The sequence below is a fragment of the Aquila chrysaetos genome, chromosome 12 (assembly GCF_900496995.4).
Source record: "Aquila chrysaetos chrysaetos chromosome 12, bAquChr1.4, whole genome shotgun sequence".
Taxonomy (NCBI): Eukaryota; Metazoa; Chordata; class Aves; order Accipitriformes; family Accipitridae; genus Aquila; species Aquila chrysaetos.
Window position 1 is genome coordinate 10,809,842 of NC_044015.1, and position 26,495 is coordinate 10,836,336.

Here is a 26,495-nt window from a genome sequence, read left to right on the forward strand (position 1 = left end):
GGACCGCCACGCGCCTGCCCTCCCGTGCCGCAGCCCGCTGGCTGCTCGGTGGCCTTGACCCATCCCCTCCGTGTGCAGTTGCCATCCTCCCGCCTGGCTCTTCCTTATGCCTCCTGCCCCCTCGCACCCCACTGTTCCGCAGCGGCCCCCGTTGCTGCCCCTTCGCTCCTCCGGCGCTCGCCTGACCAAGAGAGGCCCTTCGTGGTGCCGCTACTGGTTCTCCTCGGCTGCCGGGTCGCGGCACGTGCATTCGTCCTGGTCACAGTCAGCAGCAAATGGGATCACCTGGGGGGACCAAAGGGAGACGTAAGCCTCTGCTTTGAGATCCCTGGCTCCTGGCACCCCTGCGCCTCTGCAAGCCCTCTCCACCCAGGTACAGACAGACAGAGACTTTGGGCTGCGCCCTGATGTTGTTGGCATTGTAGAGACTGCCAGGCTCCATGCTCACTAAGAAATGGGCTGTGATACAAGCTGTCCCTGGCTGAGTTTTGTTCTTAGTGTTTTCCTTTTTGTTAACTTGCGTTTCAAATTTTGCAACCAAGGGTCAGCTTGAGTCATGTGCCCCAAATGTCAAACCCTGGGGAGAAGTCTCCCCTGGTGGGTGTGAAACATTTGGACTAGGGCTGGCAGTGGTGAGGCACCTCTAGATTTCAGTTTTACTTTGGCCCCTGTTAGAAAGCTCCCCTTGTCCATGTTTGAGCCCATGGACCTGTCCTTCAAGCTACTCCTGGCTCTTCCAGGCTCAGCAAAGCATGAAGGTAGCATACACCTTCTGCATGCACCTCATCTTCTGCACCTCTTGGAGGAACTCAGCCAAGATCCCAGCTGCAAAGGCTGGCCTCCACACTACCTGATATAGGAGCCAGGGTAGATTCATACAGTTCTTGTGCACTATGGATTAAGGAAACCCAGGCCAGGCTGGAGACTGTGTAAGCAGGAATGGCCTTCAGTGGGGCAGGCAAGTGGGTCCGTCTAGGGCCACACACAAGCTGTGCTGCTTTGAGACATCCCATGTAGGTAGAGAGGCCCACTGCACATTACTTTCTCTACAACAATTGTATGTGGCCTAGCAAGCTTATGTCATCTTAGCTGGTGGCAGCAGAGCAAGGTGGGAGGGCACCAGCAGAGCATCTGGCTCCTGGTTGACAGTTGCCCAGTCATGGGCCATGGGAGCTGAGAAAAGAGTTTTCTCCAGAGGTTTTAATACACACCAGGCTCAGAGCCAGGAGTTTTTCTTTCTGTGGAAGCACATTTGATTTTTCACAGCCTGTGCCAGTGAGAGGCTGAAGTGGTTTTTTTGGTGTTTAAACCCCATATTCCTGCATCTGCCTTAACAGTGACATGCTGGAGGCTTGTGCCACAGGAGATCTGGGACGTGTGGGGTATGCAGGCTGGGGCTGGATCTCCTGAGAGCCATGGGACTGAATCCCCCCACCTTCCACTGCGAACTCATCCTTTATTTTGGCCCGAGATCCAGATGTCTCAGACCTCCTGAGAGCCGTGCCTTGCTCCGAGATGTCATGATACCACTGTGGAGGTTTCACTCGTCACTTGCGTGTAAAGCCTTTTCTCTCCTATCTCAACTAGATCTTCCCAGGATTTTATTTTTCCTTTTCCCTGTGTGTGTGTGTGTGATGAAAGGAAAAATGACTCAAGCTCCACAACAAAGATGAGAAGATCCAAATTCACATATTTTTGCAGTGAGAAATTATCTATCTCATGCCCTATGATTTGTTTTGCTGTTGGATATGCTTAGAAAGGATGGGCTGTGAGTGCTGGATAGCAAGTTAGGTGGGAGGGGAGGTTGTGATGGGAGACAAAGAAGGGTCTGTGCAACCCCAATGCCAAGTTGCTCCCTCCACACTATTCCTCCCTCCTTCCCTCCCCAGGAGAATTGGGAGGGAAAGACAGCCCATAGCGGACGCCAATGGACCATACCAAAAATCCCCTGAGACTGCTCTATTATATGACAAGGTGACTTCTGACTCACCGTGGCTAGCACTACATCCTATGGAAGTAATTCCTTTGGGACTCGTTTCCCAAAAAGAGAGGGAATCCCGTGAACCTCAGTGGGAGCTGGGCTGAGCTTTCAGTCCTGCTGGCCTGAGTCCAAACCACGCTGTTAATCAGTGGAATGATGTCTATCAGCTTCAGCTGGCTTTGGTTTAAAATCATGGGTTTGTTCTCTGTTCGTGGGAGAATTGCATTGCAGGCTCGGTTCCATGGCCAGTAAAGCCAAAGAGCATGGCTAGCAGTCACCACTTAATCCTAAATCCTGGCCAGCACCACAGAAGATGCTCACTTACCTTCCTGGAGGACAGTGTGGAAGAGCAGCAGTCACCCCCGTCATACTGGCAGTATGCCCGGTTGTTGATGGTGTCGCACCAGCCGTCTGCTTGGAAGGGCTAGGCAGAGAAACGAGTCTTTGCTAAAAGGGTTTTTCAAAAGCATAAAGTTGACCCCAAAAGCAGAGATTCCAGGTCCTCAGCAAGGTCCCTGTGCACCTCTGAGAAGGTCTAAGGCCCATTTCCACCATACACAACCCCTTCTTCAAAGCCAAAGGGCACCAGAAGACTGGTATCCTGGATGGTGTGTATGGAGAATTGGGTGCTCGGAGGGCAGCAGCTGTATCTCAAGGATCAGGGAATTGTGTCAGGAAGCAAGAAAGCAAATCTGCATTGCTAGAGAGGGCTCCAACCTGAAAGCCACAAGTCCCCATTCTCATCTCACTCAGCGCTTCTCCATAGAGTCCATTGCCACCCAACTAACAGTCAGTTCACCACCTCACTGTAATCCAGCTCTCTGCATGTTCACAGCTGGGGCAGGGCTCTGTAAGAAGCTGACCCAGCTCTTCTTTCCAACACCCCTCCTCCAAAAGAGCTTGACTCTGAAGTTGAGCTTGGTGACCTGACTTGGGCAGCTAAGTACAGAGAGGCTGTTATGAGGATTGATAGAGCATCCTGCTAGAGGATCAATCTCAGGAAGGTAGGTGCTTTGTCTCCCTTGGACTATGAGAAAGGTTCAGCAAGGTCAGGAGTCTCCCAGAAGTACTTGCACTCAAGGCAAGCCAAGCACTGGCAAGCCTTGGTTGCAAGGACTATGCCTTTTTCAGAATGCTCTTGCTCTGGCTCTGACCCTGAGGAAAATGTCCCCAGATTCCTCTAGACTCTCCACTGGAGTCTCTAGCCCTGTTCACAGTACATGACTCCACCAAACCTTGCTGGGTTGGACTACAAGGCTACTTATCTGGCGGCCAGCTGGGACAAACAGAAGGGATCTTCATTAAGCACTAGCTCCCTGCAGGCAAAATCCAACTCTTGATTGAGCAGAGAGGGCACCAGCCTACTGATAACCAGAAATAGTGGCAACCTGGCCACCTTCCAGCTTCAGTTTTGGCCATCTTCCTCCTTATTTCTCTTCTTTGTGGCCCAAATCTCACCATCTGTAAGGAAATTGTATCATTGAGTGGTGGGGGATTTTGCATTGCCAAAATAATGGTGGCTCCTCTTTGCATGGCACAGCCCAGTGCCCTCTGCCGCTCTCCTGTGAGTCACTGTCAGGTCTGCCTGGACAACCAGGGATTTGCAGATCCCGTCTTGCCTTGGTGCAGCTCAGATAAATGCTCTATCACTAACAAGTCTTCTTTACTTTCAGCTCTAATATGGAAACAGAAAGCTATTGCAGCAGAATAGCTCTCTGTCCAGAAATGTTAAATGGCACATGCAGCCATTCAGAAATCCATTTTATTGTTGTTTAGCTACATGAGTCATCTGATCAGAGAAGAGAAACAAGCAACTGGGGCTGGGAAGCAGCCAACTAGGGCTGAGAAACAATGCTGTGCGACTGGTGCAACCAAACAACATGCATGTGAAGCACTTGCAATGAACTGTCAGGAACAATCTGCAGCCAAGGTTTATTTATCACGGATACACATCAGCACTGCCAAGCAACAACTGAATGTGCTAACAATGGAGAGGCCATTCATTAACTGAGTGATTAGTAATGAAATGCTTCTCCTGCTCCAGGCTCTGTGATGGTAGCTACTGGCCCAGCAACCATGGCCAACCTCCAGGAGGACTGCTGTCATCAGAAAGGGCTCTTGGTGAAAACCTGGCCACCCCTTTGCTCATGGAAGCAGCCGACCTGCTTCACTGGATCTGGTGGCCCCAAACGACAACTGGGCTTCAGAAAATAGCTGGACCAAGCCTTTGATGGACACTTGCCCATAGCACCCCTAAAACAAATGACAGCCAGCTGAAAAATGTCACCACACTGCGATAGCCCTGCATCCATGGCACCAAAGCCAACATGCGGGACTGGTGATAATGCCAATAAATCACAGGAAAAAGCCATGCCAAAACCAGGGAACTGATGTAGCTTTTTGTCATCATGACTCACAAGGAACAGAAATGGGCTCAATGCAGGCTAATGTCACTTTAGGAAGTAGCAGCAGATTATGGCAAACCACCCAGTCTGACTGTGCTATCAGTACCACAGTTCCTGGGCCAAATCCAGGCAGCCACAGAAAGATCACATTTTCCTGGAAGATCTCACAAGAGAAGACGACCAAGCACACCTTCCTACAGGTGGGAAACTGAGGTACAGCTGGGTTAGGTAGCTCACTCAAAACCAAGAAGGGATTTGGCTTCCATCATTGCTGTCACAAACCATGTCCAGAGGAGACCAGGGTGCAATTTCACCAAGGTTAACACTCCTCTTCCATTGAAAAGCATCAGTAGGTCTTAAATGATGGTGATCAAAGAAAGTCTCTGAGCCATGAAGCAGCTTTGAGAACCATGAGATCCAGGACAGGGATGCTGGGGCTGCCTGGTGCAGGGATGCAGGCAGGGGACTGGCCAGAGTCGCTGGCAGAGAAGAGCTCTTCTGGGTGTGATTTGCTTTTGCAGCCTTCCACGCGGTGGAGTTTTTCCTTGAGCTTTGCTCCATATGTCATGACTCACTGGCAAAACAACACCCGCCGCTTCGGTAGTTTCCATACAATTATGGGGAGGTTTGCCCATCCCGGCTGCACAGGTCTGAAATGATTTCCAGATCTTGTGTGAAAGTGGGGGGAGGACAGAGTCAGGGACAGGATGAGGAAGGAGAGGCTCTCAGTTTCTCTCTATACCTATTAGGGCTAATTGCCCCCTCCTCTCAATCTGCCGGAGCCCGTACCCCACCCTAAACAAATACAGGCTCCTATGGCAACACTTGTTGGGGAAACTTAACAACTCATGCTCCAAATTACATTGGAAAAACATATGAGGGGAAAATAAAAAAATGACTAATTGGATTTGAGGCCCAAGAGAGCCAGGCACAGGGTTTGGGGACTGCTGTCCCTGCTCCTCACCCGGTGCCTGGAGAACACAGTGACTCCCATTGCTTCGCCTTGACAAGAATCTCCAGATGGTTTCATCTTTGCAAGCAGAAAGAGCAAAGTAAGGTGCTAGTGGATCACCCTTGAGGGCACAGGCACCCTCATACTTGCATCAGTCTCATTTTGGTCTTGTAAGAGTCATGGCAAGGGAGGACATGGGCAATGCAATGTACTAAGAGCATGTGATGTGAGAGGAAAACCCGTACAGACTCTGTTCAGCCTGTGCTTGGGCCGTGTGGCTCCACAGAAAGCAATGCCAGCAGTGAGAGAAGGGAGGTTTGCCTAGGTCGGTGACTTGCAGGAACACCCGACAAAGTTTTAAGAAGCTGACAAGAAAAAAGAAGACACCAGTGCCCAACCATGCCATGCAAAGGCAACGGATGTGATCCAGGAAAATGGCCAGCTGGGTTTCAGTCACCAGAATATGCATCCTCCAGTGTGTGGGGAAAAAGGGCTGGTTGAAATGGCTCGTATAAATTGGGAAAAAATGAATAAGGTAATTGCTGCAACTGCCTCCCACCGCATTAAGTGATAGGGAGCTGCTCGGCTAGGTGGTATGCCACCACGGCAGCCAGGCTGTGTCAGCGAATCTCCCCACTCGAGCCATCCATCTTCCTTGTTTATTGAGACAGGAGCTTCAGCAGGGCATGTGTTAGCACGTGGAGGTGCAGCATCTGGCACTGCTGGGCCCAAGCCCTGTGCTGCCGGCATAAAAATAGTAACCACGAATCAAGTGCTTGGCAATTTAAACAGGCTAAAATACCATGCGCTTTCAAAGCCGGGAATCAGCACAAATGAAAAGAGAAAAAAATTAAAGGGGAAAAAAAAAAAAAGAGGGAAAAATATTCCAGGCAAAGGAGGGATGTGAGAAAGGACTGGTTAGCTGCCGCCACATCCCAGGCAGAAGCATCTCAGAGGGCTTGGCAGTGCTGTTTCTCTCGAGGCTTCCAGGAGATGCCATGCAGGAAGCACCGTCTGCACACGGTGTTTTTCCACCATCCCTGCAGAGCCCCAGGGCCTGGGCCGAGCTGGCTGGCTCCCTCCCGGTGGGCTGCTGTCCTGCTCAGCAGGGACGCCCCAGTGCCACTGGGGAGGCAGGCAGGGTCCAGACACTTTTATTCAAATCCATCTTATGTGTAGGTTGATTCACTGCGAAAGAGCATGAAAGGGTGCAACAGAGTGAGGGAAAGACGGAGCATGAAGAATAAATCACAGATGCCATCAGTATCATACATACTTTGGTGCTGCGTCACAGGCATTTGATGAACATTACTTCCCAGGAATGGCGGTTTTGCTCTGGTTGAGCAGACCTGAAGGCCCAGTACCTTGCTTTTGGCGATGACCCATTCCAGATGCTTTGGAGGAAGGTGGAAAAAAGCACCCGGTCAATTGTGTAACTGAAGAGCTGAAAAGACTCTCCTGCACTGCCGCTGGGATGGAAAGTGCTTGCGATTTCAATCTGCCCACAGCTAGAGAAAGCCCAGATCCCAGTTTCAGGGGATGAGGTCCAGCCTTAATAAGCAAAGTGTTTCCTTTCCCTGCAGCCTTTGGGAGGCTGCACAGGTCCTGGGCTTTGCAACTGTGCTGCTCCCATCCAAGCAGGGTGCATAGTTTGCTTTCACGCTGCTTCTAAGTCAGCATGGATTTTGCTGTCCTTTCGTCCTTCCCTTTGGGCATTGGTATTTTGGGCATTGACCTTGGATCCTTTGCATGCTGAGACAACCACATGTGACCCTGCAGCTGAGGGGGTGCAGGTGTCTTCGTCCTTCTCAGCTGTCACTTTCAAAGCAGCTCCAGAGGAACAGGGGAACTGTCGTTTCGGCAGGGGAGACAGGCAGGGACAGGCCCTAGAAAAGCTGTGGCTGCCATCAGACCCACGCCTTGTGCATCAGCTTCACCGCTGTGAATTCTGCTCTTGCGATGGATGAGTCATTAGTGGTGGAAGGATCATTTGGAGGAGACAGGAGGGAGATGGCATGGCAGGGGAGACAGGGACAGGGCTGGGCGATAAACCTCTGCTGGGGAAGTATCTCCCCTCGCTGTGCTTGTGGTCTTCCAGGAGCCTTGCAAGGTCTTTGAGCACAAGGCCCCAAAAGTGTCAGCATGTGCTCAGCACCAGAAATGAGAAAGTAGCAGTAACCAGGGCCAGGCTCTCACCGAGCACAGCTGGAAACCCCAGCCCATTTGGTGACAGAGGGATGTCAGCCCAAACCAGGACTCGCCGACCCACGGGACATGAACCTTGAGCTGCCCCAGGGCTGGAGACTGCTGCAGCTTCAGGGCTCTAAGATGTGCAAGCCGCTGCACATGGTGGGGGGAGCAGGCAGGGGTACGTGGGGAAGGAAAGCACGTAAAGGCTGCAGCAGCCCTTGGCCAGAGCTAGGCAGAGGGCAGCTTCTCCCCGCTGGATGCCTGCCTTTCCTTCCCACCTCAGCCACTAGCCAAAATATTTCAAAAGCTCTGGGAGGTCCCTGGGAGGACTTGAAGAGTGCCCAAAGCCTTGTTAAAAGTTTGGTTCACTTAAAGCCCCTATGCATCCACCACCCCAGCTTGGGTCCCTGGAAATTACCCCTCCCATCCCTGCCCACATCCCTCCAACATCACTCCAAACCACTGTTTCCCTACAGAAAACGGGCTGGTGTCAGTCCCTTCAGCCACAGACACGGCAGGAGCTAGTTGAAGTGATACTATAGCCCAGTGTCCCCAGGACACATCCCTTTCCTTGCACACACACACACACACACACACTCACACTGGTGAGGCAGAGAGCCCGGCCATTCTTGGCTCCCCCTGCTTGCCCAGGGAAGTTGACTGGGAATGCAGACTGTGGGAGGAAATGACAATGTTCATTGTTTGGATTAAATATTTTTCTTGGCCCTCTCTCTGTTGCAGTGTGTCTTTTTTTTTTTTTTTTTTCTTCTCCCCCCCTCAACACCCCAAGCACATTCACTTTCCCTCTCTCCTTCCTGAGGCTCTCCAGCACGCAAGAAGGAAATCAGCTCTGAAAAACACAGAGAGGGACAGAGAGGGAACAGGGCTGGCTTCTGCTCAAAAAGCTTTTTCGAATACCTCACTGCCCTCAGCCACTCCAAGCAGCAAGCGAGCGCTACCTGGCCCATCACAGCGAGGGAGGCAGGGTGAGCACTGCTCAGAGGAATAGAGCTCTAGAAATTTGGCAAGCAGCACCTGGGACCAACTAGCCTGAAGAAGAGAAAAGAGAAACAAATTCCTACAGACCTAGTGCTCCATCCACCATTTTTGTGTCTCCCAGTTTCTGTCCCCTGAGCTGTCCCTCTGCTCCTTTTGAACCATGGCAGCTGTCCCTTGGAGCCACATGCCTGTAGGACGGCTTACTTGGAGACATCGTGGAGCTGCCCCATCACCTCAGACACAGCCAGAAAGCAAAATGGAGAAATGCCAGTTGTTTCTGAGCTTACTGGTGTCCCTGAGCCACTCACTCATCAGCTCAGCATGCAGACCGCTTTCATCACATCTCAGGTCTTCAGGAACATCTGCTCCAGCTCCAACATCCTTCTCCCCAGGCCTCACTAAGAAAACAGAGGTTTGTTGCTTGAGAAAGTACTCCATATACTCGAAGGAATGTTTCAAGGAAGAGGTGACAGACTGCAAGGCGGCATCCTGCTGTCTGGTTTCAGCCTATGTGCCATCACTTGTACTGCCACACCCAGGGCAAGCAACAGCCCAGCTCCCAGCAGCCTTGGTATGCAGCTCTAGGTGTTCTTCAGGACAAAGCGGGTCCCTTGGACATGGGTTTCCTGCAAACACCTGGGCCTCGTTTGAATCAATCTGGATTGAATTTGGACAGGATCAGTGTCTGGAGGGGGATGGAGAGCACAGAGGTTAGACTGCTGCTTGGTGTCCAGCCTGAATGCTGCTGTAGATGACCATATTGGGAGAGCAGGTCTTTGCCGTCACGGTGCCTGAAAGCGCTTCTGTGTCCCAGGCCAGGATTTGGCTTGGACACACTTCTGCTGCAGAAGTGAGTATGTGGCACTTTGGGCTACTGAATGGGGATGCGTTTCTTTATCCATGTCCTGCTCTGTGGCTTGCTCCTCAGGGACCCCATGTCTCAGCAGACAGTGACCTGGAAAGCGCTTTGCACAGTCCACAGGGACAAGAGTGAAGAAAGGGATGGAAGGCTGGTGTAGATGAACACCACATCAGAGTAGGTCTTTGTTTCCATAAAAGCATTTGTGTCCGTAATGTATTCATGGTGGGGTCCTTAGCCTTGTCCTTTTTACACCCTGATCTCAGTGCTGACAGGAGAAGAAAAACAGAAGCAGGAAAGAACAAGTGAAGGGAAGCAGAGGAAGATGCTGTGTGTCGATAGTGCTCCTGGCAAGCATGGTGGCTCCCAGAGATGGGTCTCCTGCGCTCACTATCCCCAGGGCTGCTGCTGCACGCATGAGAGAAGCCAGGACTTCCCAGGCCACGAGCACCAGCCTGCAATCCTGCCCTCAGCAGCTCACCTGCTGCCATGGATTAGATCTTCTGCCAAGCTGTTTGTGCAAAATATGTTGCAGGATAGAACGGGTTATGGAAAACAAGCCCTGAAAACCACAAGGGCCTCCTGACCCACTTGTATCTGGTTTCTGCCAAGTTCTTGTTACAGATCTTAAACAGAAAGAAAAACAATGTACGAGGGATGAAGGAGCTGAAGGGGAATAAATATTCATGTTGGAAGAGCAGTTGGCTGGGCTACGCTTGGGGGTGTTTGTTTATTATTAGAAGCGACTCATTGATTTTTATTTCAGTGGGTGCTTTCAGTGGCTTTCCACTCCCTCTGTGTCACCAGCTGCATGACTGTGACTGCTGGGAGAGGGGAAAGCGGAACGTGGACAGGGATGGAGGGATAGCACCTGAGCTGGAGAGGGCAGAGAAATAGTCGTAGGTCACAGCATCCCAAGTGCAGGCCAGCCTGCACAATGCGGCTTGGGGGAGCTGAGGCTGCTTCCACCTCTTTGGGTCTCCACCAGCACTGGTAGTGTGCCTGGGTGCTGTGGTCCTACCTGTGCCAAAAGGCCCCCATTTTTCAGGGCTCTGTAAGCCTGTGCCTGTAGGCAGAAGAGCTGCACCTGTCCCCCGTCCTTGCACCATGCTGCTGTATGATCATTTTATTTCTCTCTGCTTTGTCTCTTAAGAAAATGACGTTTCTATAATCACACTCTACATGTGTGCAGGGGACAGAGATGATCTCACAGTTTAGGAAAAGTATGCCTCAAGTGAGATTTTTGGAAGAGGAATAGGTTTCTTTGGGCTCATCCCCTGGAAGGCTTTATCCCATGCTAAGCAGCCCACACTGCTCATGCCAAGAGCAGTATGAAAATGTACCTAGCAGGTACGTAGGGAGCTCCCATCTTGCCTTCCACCTCCCCAGCATGAAGGGCTTTGCCTTCACCAGTCAGGGACTGGGTCTGATCCAGAAGTGACCACTACCTGCAGTCCACGCTCCTTGTACTCCCCCACTGTCCGCACTTGCTGCGTTAAGCATGGTGGAAGGTATAGCCCTGCCTAGTCCTTTCAGTATCGGTTTGTGGCCCTGATGTCCACTACTTTGTTTAATCCCTTTTTGAACTTAAAGCTGCTACTCACCCCTGCAGCCTCACGTGGCAGCCAGTTTCAGAGTCCAGTGCTCACTGTGTCCAAAGCACTTTCCTCCACCTGTTTGAAACAAACCCCTTGCCAGTCCCAGTGAGTGCTCCCCAGTTCTGCACCCATCTTACCCTGCACCTCTGTGACTTGGCAAACCTCCAGCACTCTTCTGCTCTCCAAACTGAAGAGTCCCAGATGGTTTAGGGTCTCCTTGAAGGGCAGCTGTGGCATCCCCTTAATCATTTTGATTGCTTTTTCCAACTCCGCTGCATCCTCTTGAGATGTGGAGGCCACCATGTCATGTACTATCCAAAAGTTGAATGTACCAGAATCTAGGGCAACTCATCGAATCAAGTTTGGTCACCTGGATCACAAAGGCTTCAGACTTTGGCAAGAGTCCTGAAGGAATAGCAGTCACGCAGTCTGCCTCTTGCCTGCTTGCAAGAGCAGCAGTCACATTCAGTAGGATCCTTTTTGCATTTTCAAAGCCAGACAGCAGACAGAGTGCAGGCTGGATAAAGGGGTCATGAAATGCTCCCACGGGGAAAAGAGATGCGAGACTGGTGATATGAGCATCACGAGAGACTGACTGAATTCCGGCCGTGCTGTGATACCTAGTTGCTCTAGAGAGTCTCACTGGAGAAGCTGGGCTGCCTCTAGTCCTTACTGCCTTAAGCCCCAGGAGAGCAGGAGTATCTCTTTCCCAGAGCGGAGCATCCCACCAGCATGTTTCTGCCTGGTTTCCTGTGCTGAGCTTTGCCATGGTACAAAATCAGAGTGCACCCAGGTCTGGGAGGAGGGACAATCAAGGGCCCCCAGCCCCACTGACAGTGAGGAGCACAGGCAGCTGCCTGCAGCTGGACTCCAGCTGCAGCGCTTTGCCAGGGGAGCGAGTCGCACCCTGTCTTCCGTCACATTAAAGCACAGCGGAACCCTGGTTTTAGATGAGGCTTCCCACCGTCCCTATTGCATATGACTTCAAAGGGGTTAATTCTAGCTGGCAAATGCTGGACACAAGCCACATACGTGCTGAGTGAGGGTTTTGTGCATGCTGGTGTGAAGAGCCAAGGATCCATCGGGGTCCTTGACTACCTGTTGGATCGAGAGACTCGAGAACAACTTGCAACCACAAACATGCTTCAATCCCTACCTCATAATTTCCATTGTAATATCTCAGGAAAATCACAAAACAGGCAACGGATTAGTGTTTTACGATTGTGATAACATGACCAGCAGCACGCACAAGGGCAGCGAGACCTTGTCCTCAGGCAGGGAAGACCTGAGAAATTCCTAGCAGCTCATGCTCACAACAGCTTTCTGGTATGGCCCATCTTCACCCAGGGTGTGAGGCAGAGACCTCAAGCCAAAGTCTTTGCATGTTCCTCCAGCGTGCAGGCGGGGCTGCTCAGAGCAAAGCACAGCAGAGCCAACCGCAACCAGAGAGACACCGAGTTGTATCGGGAGGGAATTACTACCCTACGAGGCAGACCACAGCTGTAGTAGCTCTTGTCCAGCTCCCACCATACCAGTATGAAGCTCTGCCTCCCCGTGGTCTGTCCAAAGCAGGCTCTTTTAAATCCCTTGCAATTAACCCTTTGCTACCTGCATGCAATAATGAAACAGAGCTGGAGGTGGGGGTGAGGTCAGCATGTTGCACAATGTATAGGCTGCCCAGAAGAGCCTGCCCACGTTCACTCTGATCACTGCAAGAGCAGCTTGCCTTCCTCTGAGTGTATTTGAGCAGGACAGCAATGGTTACTCCATCCTGTGAGTAACACCGGGTAAACATGATGATGATAAAATAAGCGAACTTTTTCACCTAAACCACAGCCACAGTTTGAACCACACAGCCCCTGTGGTGGGAGATAGTGGGGTGCAGAGCTAGTGAGTTGCACAGTCTAGGAGATGCTTTATAGCAGCTACACTCATGCATGGACTGTTTTGCACCATGGCAGGAATAATCCAAGGGAGCAACCTGGATCACTGTACATGCTGTCTTCTCTGAAGTCAACAGCCTCACTTGCTCTTGGGCACAGGAGGAGGATAGCTGAGAGGTGGCCACCTCGGGATGGCTTAGGAGGACCTGCCCCAGACGCTGCAAACACCTCCCTCACAGCAGCTGAACACACCACCAGGACCATGACCGCCTTCTCCCAAACCACAGTAGGGAGGAGGGATTTCTGTCCTCCTCCACTCCCCTGTCCACTCAGCCCCAAGCCCCCTCCTCTCTCCCCCCACCTCCCCCATGCTGCCATCTGTTTTTCTACTGATGGCAGGGGAGGAGATGTTCTGCTGGCCCTCGAGAGGCAAAGCACACCCGGTGCTAACTTGTATTCCTGACAGGCTCCTGGAAAGGTTTGCGTCCCTCCCTCTCTCCCTCCCTCCCTTGTCCGCTGAACTACGTGCCTCCCTGCTCCAGGGATGAGGAACTTGGCAAGGTGCAGCGAGAGACCGGGAGGCAGACGGACGACCAGATTAATGGAAAGAGAAGGGAGGTGGGGAGAGGAGTGAGAGGGATGAGCAGGCGGGCTGATCCGCTGCCAGTATACGATAAAGATGAGCGAGAATCCCTCTAACACCATTACGTGGTGACCTGAACTTTCCAATGCGAGGCAGGGGCCCAGCTGGGGCTGGGAAGGTTGAGGCTTGGCTACTGCCGCCATGCCCCAGCCTGAAGTGCCTCCACCAGGGAGAAACAGTACGAGCAGCCAGGTGGCCTGGATTTCTCTTATGTAGGGTTGTTCTCCTCACTGAGGCATCCAGATGAGAAAGCTGCTTCATTCAACACCAGCTCAGCAGTCAGTGGACAGACAACAGCATCTCCAAGGGGCTACTCAGACCTGAGGTGACCTGGACAGTCCACTGGAACAGCATGTCACTGCCCAATGGAGAGCAGAGGCTGGGATCCTAAAGGAGGTGCCTCTGGTGAGGTATTACTGTGAAATGAGGAGGAACCTGGGACTAAGATGTCCCACGGACATGGCAAGTCAAGCTGAACCATGTCAGACCCAGCAGGGGCTATGTTCTGCAGGGGCAGAACATTTCTTGTGCAGACAAATGAAGGGGAGAACATGAAAAGGAGATGGGGGTGGGGGCACCACACAGCAAGGACAGATTACATATTATATTCCATCTCTACCCAACTCTTGCTGTCTGATGTCCCCACATCCCACAAGAGATTGGGTCCCAAGTGAAATGGCCTCTGAGAACTGCAGTGCTTTTGGTCACAAGGACAGAAGCAGGAGAAGAATAGGAATGAGGATGGAAGCCAGCACAGATGAAGCAGAAACAACATTCAGGGCATTTTCTGTGGTCAAACGGGGGGACTGGTAACACCTTCCTTCTTCCCAGTGCTGAGCAGCAGCTCCCAGAGCAATACTTTGAATGAGACGCTTTTGGTTAAGAGTTATTCTTTATGGCAAGACAATGACTACTATAAAACAGATGTGAAAAAAAAGTTATCTAGGAAGACTTGGCTTATCAGTCCAACCTTAACAACCTGCAGCATTGTAGAAGAAAACCCAATGAAAAGAATAATGAAAGACATGTGAGAAGTGAGGAGGAGGAGAACAGGGAGGAGGCAGCTGTGAGCTGTATCAAAAAGGAGAACATCAGGGTAAAAGAAACTATCTGAGGATGAATCTTCATTAGTATTACAGTGAGTGACTGTGACCTTAAAAATAGGCCTGTGATGATGAAACTAATGAGGAAGAAGGCATTGTTCCACGGAGGAGGATCAGGATATCTGACAAACAGTTAGATGACCCAAAGAACTAGAGAGAGAAACAGGATGACATTCACTTGTATAAAATTGAAGGGTGAGCTCTTGTACTGATGGTAAAACATCTGCTGTTAGCTTGGAGCTCATCAGTTGGAAACAAAGGAGGTAGAGAAAGATCTGGGCGTACTTGCTGACCTCAGGATATCTCTGAGCTGCCAGACAGATGCAACTGCAGAAATAACAGATATAGTCCTGTGTCCTATCAAAAGAGACATTTCCAGCACAAGGAAGCTTTGTGCAGGGCTTTGGTGAGACCTCAGCTGGAAGAGTATGTACTGCTTGGTCATTCCTGATGAAAGATTAATTGAAAGCAGAAAAGGCATTAAAAAGTCTACAAGGGCAATGAAGAGCATGGAGTCTCCATATTTTCGTAGGACACTGCAAGATTTTGGCTTGCTTAACTTCCTGTATGCTAAAACTGCTGTCTAGGATTTCTTTCTAAGAGTAAAAGGGGATGACAAGAATCCAGGAACAGAAAGAGGTAATGTTGGCTGTGAGCATGTCTAGGTGGCAATGAGAAGACAGTGACTGTTACTGTGAGACGCTGGGACTTCAGGTAGTTGGACCCTATCTCTCTCTCACACACGCACACACACACACACACACAAATAAGCTGGCATTTTTTGTCATTCCCTATGGGATCTCTTGCTGAAGACACAGACACAAGGTGAAGCACAGGAACCATAGAAAAGGAAAGGCTGAGGTCGGTCTGGTGTACCTTACCTCATGCCTGTGTCAGCTTTCTCTCACCTGAGCTGCACAGGAAGGGAAGAAGGAGCACCTCATACCCCATTTGTTTCTTTTTTGGAAGGACCAACTCCCAGAGAGCACAAGGAGCAGTTCTCCCTTGCTAGCAGGAGAACCGCAGGGAGGATCACCACAACCATCTGGACCGCTCTTCCACATAAGCCCATCCTGCTTCAAATACATTGCCCCAGAGCTGAGCTAAAAGATGTGGGTTAGAAAGCCCTGGAGCTCCCAAAACACTGGAGGATCCATTGCTAAGCTCTGGTACTCAACCATCAAACACCTCTCTAGCACACAGCACATCATTCCCCTTGCAGCCCATGTCTTGCAGTAGAGACGCACAACACAGACACTGAGTTTGGGATATAACCGCTGCACCTTCTGTTGACCATAACATTTCCTTCCTGGGGACGTGCCCCCTGCAACATCACCCTCTCTCCCACAGTTCAGTTGACAAAAAGCTGAGCTAGGCAGAATCGGTGAGCAAAAGCGATCATCTGCATTGAAATGAGCACATAAAAAAATATATCAGCAAACCCCAAAGCTATTTTTGGTGTGCAAGCTTCATTTACATTTTTCTTTTTGGTAAAAATCCAAAATTTTCACATACAACATTCCAAAATACACCCCCCATTTTCCTTTTATCCTCAATCATAATAACAACTAGTGCTTGACAAAAACTGCCTATTTTTAATTTCCTTTGTGAACTGACTCCAGGCTGCCTATGATTTTCTCCTGCCTGGTCATTATTCAAAATGAAATGAGTGGCTAACCAATTTCTGCAAGGAATTCTTTGTCTGCAGATTCTTCAGGAGCGGTTTGTTTTGCATATACGAGGCTGGAAATCCTAGTTGTTTTGGTTGGACGCGTGAGTCACGCAGGGCTTTTCTGGATCCGCGTTACTCTAGAACTGCAGTTCTGGTTAAGGAAATATTCAGGCTTGGAGTCAGCACGGGCTTTTTGGGGATACCCCTTGCCAGTGAAATCCTTTTGCTAGAACATTCTTCCCAGGCTGGCCAAGAAGAAGCAGGCAAGGAAGGAAGTGGGTTATTCTGCAGCTCTCGTTCCCCAGTATCACCCTGGCTGTGGGGGACCCTACCCAAGGATGCTTGCTCTGGTCTTTCTGGCTTTGTGCTGGAGCCTTCATTGCCAGGAGCTCTCCTGCAAGGAGCAGGCAGCTCGTGCTGGGGGCAGGGGGGCTTACCTCGCACGACTGGATGCAGTGAATGACGGAGGGGTCTGGATACCATCGCAGCCTGCCTGTGCACACAATATGCTGAGGAGGGAAGGAGAAAAGAGCAGTTAGGCAAGCTGGCAGAGGGAGGGCAACAGCCACCAATGCTTTCTGGAGGTAGAGGGTCTTCCACAAAGCTGCGTTGCTTGTCATGGTGCAGAACAGCAGTGGCACACTCAGGACCCTCCCTGCACCTCTGCCCAGTGGGAAACCCTTTGAAGCCCATCAAACCCAAGGCAGCTACACCTGGTTCACCCACAAACCAGGGTACATTTTTCAAAGCAGAAGCTAGACAGACACGTGTGTGTCTATATGTAGAGTTATATAGATACACAACTGAGAGAGGACAAAGGGAGATGGCAGGGACCACCAGAGAAGTGGGGCTTGGCTGGCAGTACCACCTCATGGTGGCTGACTTGGCCACAAGCTGCTGCTGGGAGGAAGCCACGCAGTGCCATGACAGGCTGAGTCTGCCATCACCTCTCTGTGTGATGTTGGATTCACCAGCTTCTTGCTCAGGATGGGGGCCTCAGCTGGTCATCACTCGGTGCCTGCATCAATTTGCTTATTGACCCCTGCTCAGGCTCCGAGAACCAGGTCCCGGGAGGACTCACCTCCCCAGACCTGGCCTGAAGCAGATACACCAGACTCATGTTCACTCACGGGGCTGAGGTTATTGTTGGTATTTACGAGGCACGAACTCAGCTGTTGCAGCCAACTGGACACAAGAGCAAGATGCAAAGGGCTCGGTTTCATTGTGCTGGAACGCGTTTTCCCGCTCATTCAGCAGGGGTTTGTGGGGAGCACTCATGATTATACAGGGGGAAGAAAAGCCCCACCGCACATGCGATTTCCTCCTTGTAAAGCTCAGGCAGACTTTGAAATCTGAGGCCCCATAAAATGATGGTTGGCCTGTGAAAGTGTCCTAGGATGCCCTTCACAGCGTGGGAGCTGCACAGAGGGGCAGCTCATATGTTTTCTCCTAGCCTCCCATTTGAAATGCACAGCAGCAGGCAGACTGGCTCCAGCATTCCCATGTGGCACGGCAGCTGGGGATAGGGCAGCTCTGCCCACGCTGACCTGCTGCAGGTCCTTCTGCTGCATGTTCGGTCAAGACCGTGATGGGGCTGGGGCAGGATGAGGTCCTGGCCATCCTTAGCCAGTGCAGGGAAGGCAGACCTGGAGGGAGCTGCCATCAGATGGGGCAGAGGCTGGGGGTGCTGGCTGAGCTAGCCAATTCCTGCTCAGCCCAGAGGAGGTTTGCATCCTAACCCTACTGGGGTGTTTCATATGTGGTCGTTGTTCAACTTGAATGGCATTTTAGTATACTCATATTAGTATATTTGTAATCCTGGCTGGGAAATAAGGGCAGAGGGACAAACCTGCTCATCTGTGGGATGCAATGAATCAGAGCTGAAAGCAAAACAGGACTGTGCCCTCCTCGAGTGGCCTCTGCAGCTCCCTGTGTGGTTTGCCCCATCCTCTCCATCACCTCAGGATCACGGCAGCTCCCAGGAATGGCAAGCTGTTGGAGGCTTGGAGGAGCAAAGCAGGGAGCAGAGGCAGGAGCCAGGGCGGAGAGGAAAACAAGACGGTCCAGGGAGAGAGCTCCTGGCAAAGGGGAGCACTGTTTCTTAAAATAACACCTCCCCTCCCTCCTCCTCCTCTCTGCAAAATGCCTCCCTTGCACGAGAGCCCACAGCAGCAGCGAAAGGGAAGCCGAACGCCACTGCCTGAACGGGCCAAGCTATCCAATCCCTCAAAGGCAAGGACTCCTTCCAAGGCTCGTGCTTAACCATCCCACACACCCCGGCCATCCTCAACCCCCGGCAGCGATCTGTCATGGGTCTGATTCAAGGCGACGTACAGTAGTATCCACAAGCATGATGCTGGGCCTCCTGCGGGTTCCCAGGAGGAGGGGAAAGCATTTAGATGGGAGCACTGGCTCCTGGGAAGATTGTTTGCTTTTCTTTGTTCCACCTCCTTCCTTATGCATCTCGTTTTTATTTTAAGAAATATTCCCCCGACGGAGCTGCTTTTTGGGAAAGTCGTGCCGTGAGGATCCAAACTATTTGAGGATCCAAACTATTTGAGCTATTTGAGCTGTTTTGCCTACAAAATGAGTAAGAGATGGGGAGGAAAAGGCTCCCCTGTTCCAGCAGCAGAGGCAACCAGTCGGCCAGCGGATCCTGGCAGCCTGAGACACCTTTCAGCTGACAGTGCGCTGCCTCCTCCCTGGCAGGGAGATGCCTGCCTGGGGTTGCATCTCTGCTGGCAGGTAATCGGGGACCCAGGCTCACACTGTGCCAGGGGATGCTTTTACTCTCCCAGCCCACTAGCTGACTAACAGCAGCTTAGCAGGTTTAGGCATGCGGTACGTCCTGAAAAATCAGTGGGATTCCTGCACTTAACTTCATTCATTGTGGTATCCTGCAAGTCCTTGAAAGCTGGCTTAGGAGCTGATAACTTATGCTGAACTTTGGTATGGGAGAGCAGGAGGCTATTCAGTAGCATCCACAATGGAGGGAAGAGGGGAAAGAAGTGGTGGGAGGAAGGAGGACCTTGGCACTGGAACCTGGTTATGGGGAGCAGCAGGTACCTCGAGAGCTTGCACCCTGGGCAGCTCCTTGGAGAGGGCCAGCCAGCCATGAGCTCACTTATGGTGCTTATCTTTCCAAGTCTTACCATTCTTCACCCAAGGCAAAGAGACTTTGGTTAAAAAACACCAGGTAGAGAAGAGGGGGCTCCCATCTATGCTGCTAGTGAACCCCCTGCTAGAGGAATCCACCTTCCCATTTACCTGGACTCTGGTGGGCTCCAGACGGTGATCCATAGTCTCAGCAGTTACGTTTTCGGGCAGGATGACAGGGTCACTGGGAGGTATAATACAGGAAGGTATGCACACAGCACCTGCAGGACAGTGAGCCTTGAGAACTTCATCGGGAACCAGGCAATGATGTTTTACAGGAAGGCACCAGACCCAAATGTGTAGGCTCCTCACTAAGGGTAGAGGTGGACATAGAGGAGACCCTTTTCCTCCCAACCTGGGATGACAATTCCTTCCCCAAATCGTGAATTATGCAACAGCCTACAGGAGTTGTGGCCAATTCCCTTCTCTCAGATGAGAGGAAAATTGAACATGCCTTAAGACATAGATTCAAGCCCTGAGGGCAGGACATGGGATCCAGCATGAAGATAAATCTGGCCAGATGCTATAGGATGTTTGTTGACAAGTTAGGAAGCATCTTTCATAGTTTTTCTACCACACTGAATTCCCACTGCCTTCCTATGACCCAGGAAGCCACCTTGGAAAACCAGGTGGATCCCAGCCCTAACCCCAGCCTCACATCAAGTCTCTCCAAAGCTTAACCTTAGCAGGCCCTGCCCTTAAACTTGCCTCAGCCTGTTTTCATTAGACCTGGACAACTGGCGTGTTTGCTTCAGAGCGATACGGGCTTTGCTCAAGCATCCTGTCCAGCAGGATGCCAGATGAGATGCAACGACTGTGACTGAGCATTGCAGCTTTTCCTGAATGCACAAAGCGACCAAGTCTGGGAGAAAGAAATGGATGATGTGGTCCCTCATCTGGTGAAAGTGCCCTGTTACACACGATTGTCACTGTGGCTTTTATCTAGGACCTGCCACATTAACCCTGCAAATGTCAGCAGTAGTAACAAGTGGAGAGACCTTGGGGGGGATGGAGGGCTAGAGATTAGGAAAACTACTGCAAAGGGCTGGGTTTGCCCTGAAAACGAGTCCCTGCTACTTCTGAAAAAAAGAGATCCTTACACTGGAGCCAGCTTTAGCTTTAAGTCTTGCCCATGAGTACAACCAGAGCATGCACAAAGCTAAAGCCACGCTGCCTCTGTGTTTAGAAAGAGGATGGAAGAGAAAACAGGAATTTCTTTTTCATAGATTTAGTGGGGATTGGTACAAGAAGAGTCATTGTGACCTTCAGCATTCTGGGAGGACTGAGTCAACATAAGGTTTGTTTTTCTGTTTAGCTTTTCTCTGCCCTTACCTATGCTGTGTCCCTGCTCGCACTTGTACTCCACGAAATTCAGCTCCGGGGGTGGCAGGCAGGTGCCCGATAAGCTCTCACACAGTTTGAACTCCTCTGTCCATAAGCCCTCCTTGGTGCAGACGATGGGAACCTGCAAAGCAGAGGGAGAGCAGCCGGCGTTACTACTGGTAGGGCAAGGCTCACCCTGCCTGGCCACTGCCCAGCTCTAGGGGTGGGAGCACAATACAAGGACCCCCCTTCTGCTAGTGAGGTCCAGAGGGAAGTTATCCAGGGCAGCTGGGTTGCAGCCATGTAGTCCAGCCTATGTATGCTTTGCACTACTGACCAGAAAGCAAATTGTTTTCCAGCTGCTCCTGGATCCCACCAGAGGGAATCGACCACACTTCTACTGACAAGACCCTTCCAGCAGGCTGGATGTGAAACCTGGGTGGAAGAGCCTGGCAGGCAGCAGCCTCCATCCCCAGGCAAGCCCTGTGGGTAGCAAGCCTGCTGCAGCAAGGGTGCCCTTCATGCCAGCAGCATTCACAGCAGCAACCCAAACCTGCTGGAAACCCTCTACTTCTGCTTTCCCACCCTTTTCACTCAAGACAAGCAAGCTTACTTAGGACCACGACTTTTTGGAAGGGTCACCAGGGAGCAGGAGAATGTCCCCAGGTAGTGATGCACCCTGGGCCATGGCTGGTATGCAGCAAGAAAAGCTTTAGGTTTGCAGGGAAACTGCTGTTTGGTGGTACAAGGGCATTTAGCCAAGCTGCCGTGTGGTCCCTCTGCACAGCCGGGCACAGGGAGCCCTGCTGTTCTCAGGTGCTCTGAAGCACAACGCTTGGCCAGTCTCTGCCTCTCCCCCAAGTCACTCACCTGTTGTCCCTGCGGCTCGCAGTTGAGGACGCACTGGCTGTCCAGCTCAAAGCCCTGGGTGCAGTTGTACATGCCTTCGAAGACGGGAGGCGGGGGCTCACACACCACAGGGACACAGTGCCCCTCTTCCCACTGCCCGCTCTCCAGGCACTGGACCTTCAGGAACTTCCTGGGGAAACACAGATGCCAGACCGGGCTGCAGCACCCCAACCAAACCCCACCTTGGCTGGACCAAGCATCCCACAGAGGCAGGAGCAGCCTAGAGACATCTCTCCTGGAGCACAACCAAGCCCCGCCGCGTGGGGCTTTCCCATGCCATCCCACCCCTCGCCATAGGCAGATCCTCCCAAAGGGACAGCCCACGATCAACCAAGACCTTTTTCCCCTCGCTGGGGGGATCGCACTGATTTGGGAGCACTGGATACTTTTTCCGTGCACTCATGACCCCATTGCTCCCCACCTCTCGTGGTACCCCTAAACCATTCCTCTCTGCCCCGCAGCCCCTGCGGGTCCTAGGCTGCTTTGTCCCACTGCCAGTAGCTACATACTTTGCTGGATGGAGTGAGCCTCCACCAGTAAATCCTGCTGGCCTGTGCCCAGCTACTCCTGAGGCTCCTCTTTGTACTCCAGCCAGATCTGTCAATCCCGCTCTCGCTGTGGAGCTGTCATACTGCAGCAGACCAATACCATCTTGTGCTGCTAAAACAGCCCAGGCGCAAACTACTTGCCAAAAACACAGTGAAAAAGAAAGGAAGAAAAATTCCAGGAGCAAAGTCCACTCGCTTTTCAGTCTCCCGTCCTTGGCAGCAATACAGACATCGCATCTTTTACACAGAGGCATCAAAACCCCACAAGGCATCGGGCTGGCTGGGGACCGCTTTCCCAGAAGAGGACACGTCATCGCAACCCCAGACTTTGACACATAGGTTTTGACAGCACTGATGGGCTTTACCTGAGCCAGTGCTGATTGCTCCATCCTTAACAAGGCTTTCCACCCCCCGCCACTCCTGTGCTTCTTTACTAGACAGCCTGCTCCAGCTGCTTGCCCCTGCCCTCTCCCACCACTGGTGCCAGCAGGCAGGGCTCCAGGCGCACGTTATGGAGTTTATAGCATGCTGCAGGTATGCAGAGGGTGGTTTAACTGGGTTGGAGAAACCCCTGGGGGCAGGCACTAAATTGCCCGTTGTTCTGAGCAGCAGCAGACATCGCGTGGGGCCACCCAGCTGCCCCCCAACACACGGTGCGGGGTCACGCAGCCTGGAGAGGCAAGGGGACCCCATCTGCACCCCCACTGCCAGACCTGGAGCAGGAGCTGGTGGTCATCCCCATCACATTTCTGCTGGGAACTCCTGGATGGGAAATTTGAGAGCTTTTTGAAACATTCTCATCTTTTTAAGTATTTGCAGCTCTTACAGATTCCCCTTCTCCCTTCAGAAATCAGAGATCTGTTTTTCCTAAAGACTGTATAAGGGAGGCAGTGGGTTCCTGCTGTGGTGAATTCAGGCTTCAGCAGTAATGTGGAGGCAGGCAGGGGAGCGGACATGGCAGGTCCCCTGGCACAGAGCTCTGCAGAGTATCTTCCCACAAGACCATGCTAGGAACACGGGCTGCCGTGGTGTGAGCATCTGAGCAGCAAGTGGTCTGGCAAAGTCACCCCAAGAGCAGTAGCCTTGAATTGACAGAAAAGAACTGCAACTACATAAGATTTTGAAAGGGTGGTGAGGAAGAGCAACTCTGGATCCTATTGTGGGCATCTGTGGTTTCAGCCCACCCCTAATCATCCACTGGGATGATGGTCACTGCCTTTTGAAGATGTCCCCATCAGACCTTGCCTCCTCCTGTGTCTGTCTGAATGCTTTGCTGTGTCCACCTTTAAAGGCAAATGGAGACAGGTGCCGTGAGGCATTTTCTGTGTTGGACATCCAGGTCCTCAAGCAGCATTTTCCCCATCTTGAATTGCCTGGCACACAGGGTGTGATCCAGCTGTACAACTTGTAAGGGTAAATCACCGGGGGTTAAGCTGATGGCATTACAGCAATAGGAGCAAGCTGGGAGTGTGGAGAAGCATCCCAGCCACATGTTACTTCTCACTTCCCCACCAGCCACCAGAACATAACCGATGCATCCACCGCACTTCGCTGTTGCTCCTCCAAATCACAGCAGAGGCCCTCTGCCTGGGAGCCATGGGAAGACCTGGGGAGAACAGCTGAGTATGGGGAGGGCACACTGCAGGAGCTGCAGTTTGCAAGGTGCACATTGTGGTTTGCAGCCCCATCATCTTCACAGGGGCTTCTTGTCTTGATGTGGTGCTGGAGTGGTGCCAGCATGGGGCCAGCACCATACATGGCCTCTCCCACCTTCCCCCAGACCTGCACCCTCCCCAGACCTGGGAGGAGATACTGCCTTGCTCTGGAGGCTCACCCCACCACCATCATCCATGCTGGGGAACTTCAAACAGGGCTAGCCTGGGCTGACCCCAGGGTAGAAGGTGGCATGTGGACCACTGCTGCACGTATGAAGGGAGCAGTTTATATTAAGGCATGGGGAAGGGAAGGGTAAGGCTTTAAAATAAAATAAAATAAAATAAATATATATATATATATATATATAAAAAAACCACAACCTCATAGCAGCTTGAAATTTCCAGACCCCCCCAACTTCTGATCTGGGTTAGAGGCATTTCTCAAGGATTAACAAGAAAGCCAGGAAACTCAGAGTCAAAGCTTCCCCCTCCAACCAGGCAAGCAGATGCCTAATGGGTAGAGGAGGCAGGAGAGACATCTGAAGCCAGCTAGGGCTGCATCTGACATGAAGGCATGAGCACTCGCCCGGATCTGGGAACTGAGCATGCAGGAGCCCGGCTGGGATCCAGCCATGTACTGGGGCGGCCAGCGTGGGGGGACTGGGTCCACCGTACAGGAACAGTGATAAATGAGCCTAAAGCCTCATTTCCCATAGCAGGAGACTGACAGATTCAAAAAAGAACAGGAGGGAAGGAGGGAGATTTGCTGGTAAATTGAAAGAAAGACAACACCAGCTTGTAGGACCTCTGCTGCTGTGCTCCAAACAGCCTGGGAAACCTGGGCTGTAAATCTTCATCACTGACCTTAGAGGTGGAAGTGACGCAGGAGTCTGGTTGACAGCCTGTGTTTTCTTTATCTGGCTGTTTGGCTCCCTCACCTGCGCGGGTGTTTGCCTTTTATCTGGAAGGGGCCAGACATGGGCAGAAGCAGTCAGCACGCCACCTACCACAAACATACAGTGTCCTGGTGCCCTGCTAAACTCTGATGCTCTGGGGTTAGGCTGTCCTGCTTTGCCTGCTGTGAACTTTCTGATGTGTTTCCAGTCCCTGGTCTGCTAACTCCTTCCAGTCCATTTTCTCCTCCACGTTCTCCTGCCTCCTCTCCCTCTTTCATGGTCTCTGTAGTGTTTGAAAGGGGAGAGGAGGTGGAGGGGTCTGACATCTCCATGGAAGCTCATCAGGGGGCTGTGCTGTGCTCCCTTGATCTCTGGTCAAAAGGCAGGCTGAGACTTTCAAAGCTTCCTGAAAAGACCTGGGTGCCCACTTCTTCTTTGCTTCATTCCCTCAAGCTAGTAGAAGGGTCTTAACCCCTTACAAAGGTAGCTTTGAGATCCCCAAATGTCTTCTCTCCAAGGAATCATCCTGCATTGGGCAAGTGAAACAACCCCTCTGCAGGGTCTGACCTTTTCGGTCCCCAAACTGAGAGCATCCTCTCAGCATTAGAGTGCTCCTCTAAATGATGTCCTAGATGTTCCTGTTAGAGAGCTGCTTCAGAAGGCACTTCACAGTGGAAGCAACAGCAAGGACCACTGCAGGGGTGATGCCCATTTTCCCCAAAGCAACTGACCTCTGACTTTCAGGCCAGTTCTTTTCAATGCTGCAGCTGTGGACGATGCCAAATATTGCTCCTTGACAGTTCATTTCTCTCTGTGATCCAAGTGGGTGGGTTGGTGTTGCCATTGGACAGATGCTGCCCAAAACCAGAGAGCTCCCATCACAAAGCACAAGTTCCCCTTGTTAACGTTATTTTGGGGTTAGATGTGAAATAGCTTGGCAGCTGGAAACCAGGCTGTTATGTGGACTCTCCAGGCATTTCCTTTAGGAAGAGTCAAAGAAGTTTTACCCTTCTTGTCATCATCATCAGTCAGATGATCCTGTCAGCAGAAAGGCAGCAAATCTCTGGCAGGATCTTGATTACACAATCAACATTTCTCAAGGATCCCTCGTTGACAAGCAGTGATTTCTGAAGGGCTTTTCCCCACCCAGGTTAACAGATAAAAGCACCTCTGAGACAATGGATTTCTTCACCCCCTTTCACTTCCACTTATGCTACAGGAAATTAATTTCAGCTAAGATTGCAGGAGCCTTCTAAGCATCCTTACTGCCCCTACAGTAAAATTCACCTAACGAAACAAAAGTGAGGGATTCACATGAACATCTGTGTCCAAGAGCATCTCAGCTTGGATGGAGACAGCTGGATCCCAGCCATGGCTCAGGCCTGCATCAGGTGGACACTGTAGCCCTACCCCACAGAGCAAAGCCCCAGAGCTTGGGTCTTCAGTTCAGCTGTAGCAGCTGCGATGTTTTACGAGGTGCATGAGAGAGAAAGGCACTGCAGAAGGCTGATCAAAAAAGCAGCTAGTCAGGAGGTGATGCTGGGCCCCAGCTGGGTTGAACTCCTGCTCGCTCATATTACAGCTTAACTGTCCCTGTCCACAGGGGATCCAAAGCCATCGCTGAAGGAAGGTGCCTACAAGCAGCCCTTGAAGGAAGTGACCAAGCTTCTTATAACAGTGCTGTGAGAAGTTGAGTGTGTCTTTCACATAGTAGCAGAGCGAG

The 26,495-nt window shown here is 51.6% G+C and overlaps 1 protein-coding gene and 1 long non-coding RNA gene across 5 annotated transcripts in view; one reads left to right on the top strand and one right to left on the bottom strand.

The window, feature by feature from the left end:
- Positions 1 to 176: 176 nt before the first annotated feature.
- Positions 177 to 26,495, bottom strand: part of PAPPA2 (pappalysin 2) — a 98,390-nt gene continuing 72,071 nt past the window's right edge. For 3 of the 4 annotated variants that reach the window (XM_030033895.1, XM_030033893.1, XM_030033892.1), the window contains exons 17-22: positions 21,635 to 21,803; positions 20,774 to 20,906; positions 19,553 to 19,662; positions 16,723 to 16,794; positions 2,307 to 2,405; positions 177 to 285 (exon numbers count right to left, since the gene is read on the bottom strand). In XM_030033895.1, coding sequence (XP_029889755.1) covers positions 211 to 285; positions 2,307 to 2,405; positions 16,723 to 16,794; positions 19,553 to 19,662; positions 20,774 to 20,906; positions 21,635 to 21,803 — 658 coding nt within the window. In that variant the 3' untranslated portion in view covers positions 177 to 210. Of the gene's footprint in view, positions 286 to 2,306; positions 2,406 to 5,988; positions 6,079 to 16,722; positions 16,795 to 19,552; positions 19,663 to 20,773; positions 20,907 to 21,634; positions 21,804 to 26,495 lie in introns of those variants that run through there. The other variant, XM_030033894.1, reaches the window with a different exon arrangement.
- LOC115349513 lies at positions 3,661 to 10,086 on the top strand. The gene is made up of 2 exons (XR_003926126.2): positions 3,661 to 9,563; positions 9,653 to 10,086. It is a non-coding gene; the product is annotated as an uncharacterized LOC115349513 (long non-coding RNA).